General features: G+C 41.3%; 1 protein-coding gene across 1 annotated transcript; it reads left to right on the top strand.

The window, feature by feature from the left end:
* Positions 1-246: 246 nt before the first annotated feature.
* On the top strand, positions 247-5,915 carry LOC138212158 (GTPase IMAP family member 8-like). The gene is made up of 4 exons (XM_069172442.1): positions 247-311; positions 2,759-3,717; positions 4,267-4,309; positions 4,729-5,915. Exons 1-4 carry the CDS (start codon positions 290-292, stop codon positions 5,490-5,492), a joined length of 1,788 nt encoding a protein of 595 aa, XP_069028543.1. The 5' UTR covers positions 247-289; the 3' UTR covers positions 5,493-5,915.
* Positions 5,916-9,728: the final 3,813 nt, after the last annotated feature.

Genomic DNA, 9,728 nt, shown 5'->3' with positions numbered 1-9,728 from the left:
ATCAGTTTGTGTGATGTGGATGTTGACATGGTGTTCGAGGCTCCACTCTGATGCACTTCAGCTCCAGCAGCCCGACAGACACAGAGACAGACAAGTTAAACAAGACTGTCTGCATAGTTTCCTCACATGTTCAGGACTTCCTTGTTTCTGTCTTTTCAAACTTCCTTGTTCTGCAAATCCTTGAAGAGAGCGAGAGAGGGAACGCCCATGTGGAGATAAAAAGGTGCAGCAAGTTCCCAGAAGAGAAAATCATACCGACACATGAGCAGGATCCTGTCAGCTTTTCATCATGAGCAGGGTGAAGAATCACGGTAAGAAACCAACCTGTCGGTGTGATCATTCCTTTTCAGTTTGTTAGAAAAAGATCTTCTCCATACTTTTAGATTCATTCATCTTTCAAGTGAACTTCTGTGATAAATCAATAAGTGCGTTCATGCTCAACCTGAAATTTTAGGTTCAGAAGGGTTCAAATGTTTCAAGAAATCCATTTCATTTTCTTTAACAGTGTTCAGCGCTTGCTTAGTAACACGGTGTGAAGGTTTGCAATTTGAAATTCAGACATTGCTTATCCCAGTAATAGGCCACGTCTGGATCTGACCATTTCAGCTGACAGGAAGCTCAATGGAAGTTTGATGGGTTTGGTTGTTTCTGTGTTAAAGGTGCAGCCCGGTCCAGGAGGGTGTTAGTTAGTTTAAACCTGTGCCTACAGATGCAGGTGATTCATCTGAACACAATCTGAGGAAAATGAGCTTTTTCTATCATTTACTCAAAAAGGAATTGAATGAAATCTTTGACCTCTTCAATGCAAAATCCCTTCAGTAAGACGTTTGAGAGTTTGCTCATGTCTCAGATTTACTCTGAAACATTCAAACACTGTTTCGTTCACCGGACCGTTTCATAACCCCCGGTTCTTCTTTTGGAGCCATTCGGTGGTGAAATATTATTTTCAAAGGTCCACTTCTAGTTCAACGTCAGCATTTGGTCAGACGGCCTAAAATTATCGTCAAAGATCCTCTGATATGATGCAGAATTCATAGTTGAATCAATAACTGCAAGCTGCTCGGTCCCTGAAGCAGTGAAGGAACCCAAAACCAAAACACGTCCACCTTCACAGTCGCATGAGCTTCTGCTCTTCTCTTGAAAAGTTGACTTCTGCTCCAAACATGTCGACTGTTACTGAGGCCAAACAACTCCATCTTTGATTTTAAATCCAGAGAACATTTCACTCTGATGGTCTTTTTGCACATTAAAAGTTTTGTTTTGTTTTGTTTTGTTTTGTTTTGTTTTGTTTTGTTTTGTTTTGTTTTGTTTTGTTTTGTTTTGTTTTGTTTTGTTTTGTTTTGTTTTGTTTTGTTTTGTTTTGTTTTGTTTTGTTTTGTTTCATGTTTCCTCCCATGCAGCTCTAATTTATGCAATTTCTTTCTTAATGTGGTTGCCCGCAGATCCTGTCGTGAAAGTTTGGGGTTATTGGCGAATTATGTTCTTAAAATATAATTCAAATCATTACATGATGCACTGTGACTGATGGAACATACATTAAATAAATCATGTTTGTGTGTGAGGATCTGTCACAGTCTTTGAACTGAGCTGATGTATGTCAGAAAGAAGAAAATGTGTTTTTCTTTGACTTTTTGCATCAACCAGTCTGTTGGAGGCTGAATTTGCTGAAACAGGTGATCATACGGTGGAATTATTTATTATTCAAATAGTTCTAATGTCATTGTAAAGTGTGATATATGCAGTGTTATGGACCATTTTTAAGAGGGCAATTTAGTGTTAAACTATTTCAATCATATGTTTTTATTCGTATTGTGAGCTAGTTTAAAAATCCTAAACAGTAACATCACATTAACTGTACATAGTAAAGCTACATTTTGTGCTGTGAAAACAATTTCAGTGAGTGGCTCACTAGTAAAATGAGTCCTTCAGGGGTTCATGTTTGCTGTTTGGTACCTAATGTAGAAGTTGTGATTCTTTTATGGATGTTTTTTTTCCCATGTAACAATAATAACAATAACAACAGCAAACAAACAAAACAGCGAGCACAAAGTCACAGTCATACAGAACAAACACTGTCTCTAAGTTTCTTTGTTTTTTCATATCACAAGCAGCAAATTGGCAGCACGTCATAAAAAACAGGAAGGAGGAGATCAAACACAACAACAACACGTTGATAACAGACGGAAATAACTCATAACTTTCACCAGCCTCAAAACAAACGAGTGTCACAACCCAAAACTGAAGCTACTAAATGACACGTTTCTCTGGAGGTTTTGCTTATTGTTTTTTTTTCTACGGGTCATAAATGGATTTCTTTCGTTCAGTTGGTGATAAATGGTTGAGGTGTTGGAGCATCAGGACGAGACCAGGGCTCACTTACATTTAATCATATCAACCTAATAGAAATATACGTGCAATTTCTTACCAAAACATCAAACAAATAACATACTGAAGTCAGTTTGACACTAAAATGCAACTTTTCCTAAAAGAGAGATTTCATTGATTTTTAGTTTCAGCTGAGAAACATGATGTTTGTCTTTCTAAACTTGTTGGATAGTTTTAAAAATGCACATTCATCATGCCAAATCAAAGGCTGTTTTATTTATCTCTTTATTTATTTCACCACTTTACCGTTAGTACAAAGAATTAATGAACAGATTAGTGAATCTGTGTCCTCATAAGAGACTCTGCTCTTTGATTTCCACCAGTGGCGGACGACGCAGCACTGTATGATGAAGAGTGTATTTGTGTCCGACAGGGTTCGGAGGAGCCGCAGATCCAAGCGAACGGAGGCTTGTTCTGGTTGGGAAGACGGGAGTGGGTAAGAGCGCAGCAGGAAACACCATCCTGGGGAGGGAGGCCTTCGAGTCGGAGCTGTCTCCCTCCTCCATGACGTCCGAATGCCAGAAAGCAAAGGGGGATGTGGACGGTCGGAAAGTCGCCGTCATCGACACTCCCGGGCTGTTTGACACCAACTTCACTCAGGAAGAAGTGTTGAACCGGATCAAGATGTGCGTCTCTCTGTCGGCTCCCGGTCCTCACGCCTTCCTGGTGGTCCTCCAGCTGGGCCGGTTCACCCAGGAGGAGAAGGAAACCGTCAGGATGATTCAGACCACGTTTGGCGAAGATGCAGCTAAATACACGATGGTGTTGTTCACACACGGCGACCAGCTGAAGAAGCAGACCATTGAGGGCTTCATCTCAGAGAGCCCGGACCTGAAGGCCATCATTCGAACGTGCTACGACAGATACCACGTCTTCAACAACGAAATCAAAGACCCCGAACAAAACAGCCAGCTCCTGGATAAAATAGACAAGATGACGATGGCCAACGGCAGAAGCTACTACACCAACGCCATGTTTCTGAGAGCAGAGGAGGCCATCGAGAAGGAGAAGGAGCGACTCCTGAAGGAGATGAAGGCTGAGAGGCAGCGAGAGCTGCAGCAGCTGAGAACCAAGTACGTAGGAACGGCCTGCCGCCGGGAGGAGAACCATCTGCACATCAGATACCAGAACGAAGCCAGAGCTCGAGCCGAGAGATCAAATGACTTCACCACCGCGCCGGCGGTCGCGATCGGAGCCGCCTGCGGCGCCGCCATCGGGGGGGTGTTCGGCATTATAGGAGGTCCAATTGGTTTGGTGGTCGGAGTTGCAGCCGGTGCAGCTGTTGGAGCGACGGTCGGGGCGATAGCAGTTCGAGTTTCAAATGGCTGCCATGTGCAATAAGGATGATATGGATATGGAGTTAGATCATCACCTGTCGTTATCCAGAACAGAACAACCTGCACCTGAAGCCTTCAAATCATTCACATTCTGTCAGAACCAAAACTTTTATCATCACTTTTCATCGCTAAGTGAAATTATTTGTACCTGCATTAGAGAGAGATAATCAACCTGCTGAATCTATATATTATTATTATTATTTGTATTATTATTATTGATGATAATAATAATAATACTAATAATTAAAATCATGTAGGATAGAAGAAACAAATGAACTTGCATTCCTTTTTATTCATTGTTTATCACAGTGTTGCACAAATACACACTCAGCCTATAAGACATCACCATATCCAGTTTTTACATTTATTCTACGCTGTATCTACTGTCTCCTTGTCCCGTACTGAATGAGTGATGGTGTTGCTCTGCACACAATAAGTAGGACTGAAAACACTGTTAAACAGACAAACTGGTCCACAGAAGTGATTCCACAGCGCTCCAGTTGAAAAAAGGTTTTGAGCCGTTATGAAATGTTTCTTCTGCCAGCCTCAAGCATCGGACCATAAAAACAGCTTGTTGTTGGTCAAAGGTGGAAATTCATGTCACCAAAAGTTCCCCAAAGCTGAAAACCTTTGTACAGATTTCCTTTGATCTTCTGAGCTGTAACGATTTATCACATTTTAAACAGCCTCAAATCAATTTTTACAAAAACGAATGTAATACTTTGCTTTTATTGTGAACCTTGTCAACATAAATGCATGTTCTACTTTATATATATTCAAATAAAGATGATTTGTTATGTTCTTATGAAGATCTCAGTCTAATAATTCTGCTTTAATGTTTGCTGCTTGACGTTCTGGAGAGACAGAAACCATCTTTCGCTGCGATGTTGATCAATAAACACAAATGCTTTCAAACCTGCATCGACGTTCAATATTTCATATTCTGCCAGCAGAAAAAGAACATAAAGCTGAAACCAAAGACGTTGCTTTGTTTTGATCTCTGCAGGATCTCGGAGGCAGAAGCCGAGCGATGAACTTCGGATTATTGTGGTGGGGAAGACGGGAGGAGGGAAGAGCGCGGCGGGAAACACCATCCTGGGACGGAGAGCGTTTGAGTCGGAGCTGTCTCCGTCCTCCTGGACGGCTCAGTGCCAGAGAGCCGAGGGAGAGGTCGGAGGTCGAAAGGTCACCGTCGTCGACACCCCGGGGCTGTTTGACACTAATGCCAATGAAGAAGAGGTGATGAAGAAGATTAAAGCGTGTATTTCTCTGTCTGCCCCCGGGCCACATGTGTTCCTGGTGGTCCTGAAGCTGGGCCGGTTCACGCCGGAGGAGGAGGAGACCCTCAGGATGATTGGCAGGACTTTTGGAGAGGAGGCAGCGAGATACTCGCTGGTGCTGTTCACACACGGAGACAGACTGAAGAAGCAAACCATCGAAAGCTTTATTTCAAAGAATGAAAGACTGAAAGAGATGATTCAGGTGTTCCACAACAGATATCACGTCTTCAACAACGAGGCGGACGACCGGGAACAGACGGTGCAGCTGCTGGAGAAAATGGACAGACTGACTGTGGACAACGGCGGAGGACACTACACGGCGAGGATGTACAGAAACGCCCAACGGGCCTCAAAGAAAGAGAAACGACGACTTTTAAAGGAGCTGAAGGCGGCAGAGCAGCAGATGAGGAGCGTCCTGGAGGCCGAAGTCCAGAGAGACATGAAGACAACAGGACGGACAGTTAAAAAGGACAGATGTCTCCTGCAGTAGGAAACAGAGGCAGTCTGACTCTTGAGAAGCAGGTGAACAGGTGGAGACTCCTGAATGCATCATCTACAGCCGGGATGCGTTTAGCTGGGCGGGGGGGCTGCAGGGGGCTTTAAAGGTTCTTTTGTTTGTTTTGCATTAAGTTCACAGCATCTACTTTATATTTAATCCCGTTCAGGTGACTTCTTGTAACCAGAATTTACTTATTTGCTTTAATATTTCAGCATCTTTAGTGTTTTTGCATCGTTTCGATCTTTAAACTGCGGATCACATCCTCAGCCAGTCGGCATTAATACCAACGCCTGGTTCAACACAACTGTTTTGGTCTCTGTGTTGTTTTGTAATACATCCAGCAGTTTAACATGGTCGTTAAAAGTGCACTTTGGATGTTTGTTTTTTTTAATAAATAAACAAAGTTCCTCTTTACATTTAGTGTTTCTCACAAAGCTGCCTTGTGTGTTATGGTGTCCTTCAGTTTGGTGAATAATACAGCTCTCTTAGATTTTTTTATTTCGGTGTCATTTGTACCTGCATTCGATCCTCTTTCCAAAAAAGTCGGGACATTGTGTAAAATGTAAATAAACACATAATATGAAGATTAGCATTATGTAAACATATTTAATAGACAATAGAACAAAGACAACATATCAAATGTTTAAACTGGGAATCTATGATTTTCATCCCAGCAACAGGTTTCAGAAATGACGGCAGCACTGGAACGCATCACGTTGGCTGGTGATGCGTTCATGCATGTTTTCCTTGGCTGCTCTTTTCTCGCGTGCCAAATTCAGCAGATTGAATTTTGGGTTGAGGGGAGGAAGTGCTTAGATTTTCACAATAAATGTTTTTAAAGTTTTCAATGCACTACTTTGGTACTCAGTGCACCGCATGGCCCCAAACCTGTCAGCGGGAACGTACTTATTTAAGCAACAGTACGTGTTAGTATGTAAGTAAGATCTGAGAAACAGACACGTCTTCAACGGAAATTTATTATTTTTTTAAAAAGGCTTTTAATTTGAAATGTATACCGGAAGTTTTAGCATCTGGCGTAACTTGGTGTACCTTTACTTGCTGCTCGCGTAAATGAGCAGCGACTCTCTGATTGGCTGACTTGATTAATTCTTACACAGGTGTGGCTGATTGAGCGCGCGCAGGGACGTTGATAAACTGGACAGAAACTTCACGCAGATGAAGACGTCCACGAGGCTCAGCGGCTGTCCTCCAGTTCTGTTGACGAGTTCAGCAGGAGACACGCGTCTCTTCCTGTCTGCAGGTGAGACACCTGTATTCACGCCAAGCCGTCCAGAGAGGCTGTTTCTGCACGGCGTCTCGCGCTCAGCCCGCCGGGCTGCACCTCCTCAGCAGGTGAGTCAACTGTCCACGTGTCTCGTAGTTTGATACAGGCGTATGTCGAGCAGGTCTGTTGGCGGGTTTGATGACGTGGCTGCGGCGCACAGGTGAGGACGACACGACGTTTCAATGAAGGTGATGTGTGTGAAATCTGTTTTATTCTGGTTGTTATGAAATCACCTTTTTATATTTAGCTGATCTGATGAAGGTTGTTTAAAGTCCAAACAGTCTCCAACATGAAACCTTCTGTTGGAGCGAAGCTTTGTTTTTATCACCGGTTACCACGTTGTTTCTGTCTCTACAGGTGTGAGGAGGAGGAGGAGGAGGAAGAGGAGGAGGAGGAAGAAGAAGAGGAGGAGGAGGAAGAGGAGGAGGAGGAGGAAGAGGAAGAGGAGGAGGAAGAAGAGGAGGAGGAGGAGGAGGATTCTTGGTAGGGAGATCGGGAGTTAAACCTGGCAGAGAGATGACTGATCGTTTAAATGATGCTGAAGAAGTGATTCAACACCAACTTTGGGTAAATTCACTGAATTGTCTTTTGGGTGATGATGAAAACTTCAACAGTTTCAGGTTGAAGAAGTTAACTACTCGCTGCTCACTTATTCTTTAATTTAAATGCTACAATTAGGACAAAATATGCTGCTTTCCCATTTTGAGTATTTGACATGCTTAAACTTTAAGAACTTAATTTTGGACCTTAAACATTTTGATTCGGACCACGATATTTAAGATTCTGTTGCTTTAACATTTTCTCTGTTTCTCTAAAGAACTGAGCTCCCTTGTTGTTGTTGTTGTTGTCCTAAATGTACTTAGTTTCTACTTTGTTTATGTATTCTTTCAGATGTAATTTTAGTTTCTTTAAATCATGTTTTTAATGTTTGATTGTCTAATGTTTCTTCATGCTGTTCCGTCTGCTAGTCAGATTTTATTTGAGTTTCTCTGCTTCTGTAAAGAACTTAAACTCATTTATTTATTTAAGATTACAGAAACTTGTAGATCGGTTTCTGCCTTGTTCATATATCCTAAGATGTAATTTTAGTCTCTGACCCGTCCTGTTTATTATACTAAGCGTAGTATTTAATATGCGTTAAGTGCAAGTTTTCTAAGTAAGAGCTGGTATCCAGGATACCGGCCATCATACTGATGTTCGATCGGAGTATTGATGAGCTGTACTTTAAACTACCCACCTCTGAGTGTAGTTTTGCTGTTGTCAAGTACATCACCCAAATTCAATTAATTAAACAAATGTGTTTATTGAACCTCATTTATTCCAGATTGATGTAAATGCTCTGCCAGGTTTATTCTGGTAGGAGCGACGTGTTCAGATTCAGCGTTTCATGTTGGGAGGCCTCCCAGCAGGAGATGGAATCTCATCCCTGCAGAGCGTTGCGACATCAGGATGTAGTAGTGTTAACAAAATCAACTTTACAGGAGATGGTTTGTCCGTTTTCTCACCTGAAGGGATGGTTTGGGGAGACGGGGGTGGGATGGGGTGGGGGTGGGGTGGGATGGGATGGGGTGGGGTGGGATGGTGGTTCTTGGGGAGTAAACCTGGCAGACGACTCGGACAGCTCAAATTACGCTGGAGAAGCGATTTGATACCAACTTTGGGTAAATTGATGTGATTTTCCTTTCTGTGGTGATGACGATGAAAACAGAATTAATAAGTATAAAGTTGACATCATTCAACACTTTGCTACTCGCTTACATGATTTTAATATCGCCATGAATCACCGGACATGTTACAGGTTGAAACTGTTTAACAACTTGCTGCTCATTTATCTGCTGTTTGAAATACTACAATTAGTAAAATATGCTGCTCTGGTGATTTAAGTATTTAACACAAAGTCCTGATGTGAATGCTGAAAGTCTAAAATATTGGTGTTTTTTTGGCTTGTAAAACTAAATTTATTGCTGAATTTATTGATTTGAATGCTGACAGCTGATGTTTTCTAAGGATTAAGAGTAAAACTGAATGTGATTGAATGTCTGATTTTAATATTCTGATAAATTCATATTTTAATGCTTTTCTGTGCTTCTGTAAACAACTTTTAGCTAACTTGTTTGTCATAAATATAGTTCCAGCTTCTGTTTTTAATGTTGTATTGTTTCTCTATTCTGTTCCCGCTCCACTGAACCAGTTCGTGTTATTTATATTTAAAAAAAAACATTTTCTCACCTTTCCTGTCAATCATGCACTAATTGTTGTTCCTCTGTTATGTAGTGAAACACCGTTGTGAAGATCTCGCTATGACCAGGGACCTGAGATGTGTTTTGATTTGTTGCCATTTAAACAATTGATTTGAAACAGAATAAATTAATTATTGTCTTAAAAAGAAAAAAGTTGCCTTTTAATGTCTGCCGTCATCAATACTTTACACAAATACAATGATCATTGTTTATATATCAATCCTTGTCGACTCATATTTTTTTTCAGTCTTTGTTTGTATTTTGATGACTTGAAAGAATAGGTTGCCACAAAATCTATCGTTTAGTTCCTCATCTGTTCCTGCCTGTTTTTAGTTTAAAGGCCGTTTCTAAAACTGGTGTTTTTTCTCAAATCACATTTAAATCTGTGAACTGGTCTGTGCCTCGATTCCATATTAATTAATGGGACGATAAAATACCAGTCTGGATTAAAACACTGGCTTTTTTTTTCTCTTTTTTTTAAAAGATTTTATTGCAGCTGGGGTGACATACCTGCACCATCACAACAGTCATCATTGTGCTGCTGCCACTGCGTACATTTAAGAAAAGCTGACCCTTTACCGCCCTCTAGTGGAGGCTGCTGAGATGAGCACGCTTTAAACAAACGCTTTATTTTCTACAATAGAAACTGATTTGAAAGATACTTTGATCACATGAGATTGTTAAGAGCGCCTTTTAATTGAA

This window comes from Embiotoca jacksoni, unplaced genomic scaffold (assembly GCF_022577435.1).
Source record: "Embiotoca jacksoni isolate LCO1_2020_lvr unplaced genomic scaffold, fEmbJac1.0.p SCAF_53, whole genome shotgun sequence".
Taxonomy (NCBI): domain Eukaryota; kingdom Metazoa; phylum Chordata; class Actinopteri; family Embiotocidae; genus Embiotoca; species Embiotoca jacksoni.
This window is presented reverse-complemented; position numbering and strand designations above follow the sequence as displayed.

Excerpts from the sequence above, each read along its gene's own strand:
- LOC138212158 (XM_069172442.1), top strand. The coding sequence starts at position 290 with ATGAGCAGGGTGAAGAATCACG. Across the intron at positions 312-2,758 it reads GAGCAGGGTGAAGAATCACG|GGTTCGGAGGAGCCGCAGAT; the intron begins GTAAGAAACCAA and ends TGTGTCCGACAG. Across the intron at positions 3,718-4,266 it reads GAGTTTCAAATGGCTGCCAT|CCTCAAGCATCGGACCATAA; the intron begins GTGCAATAAGGA and ends TTCTTCTGCCAG.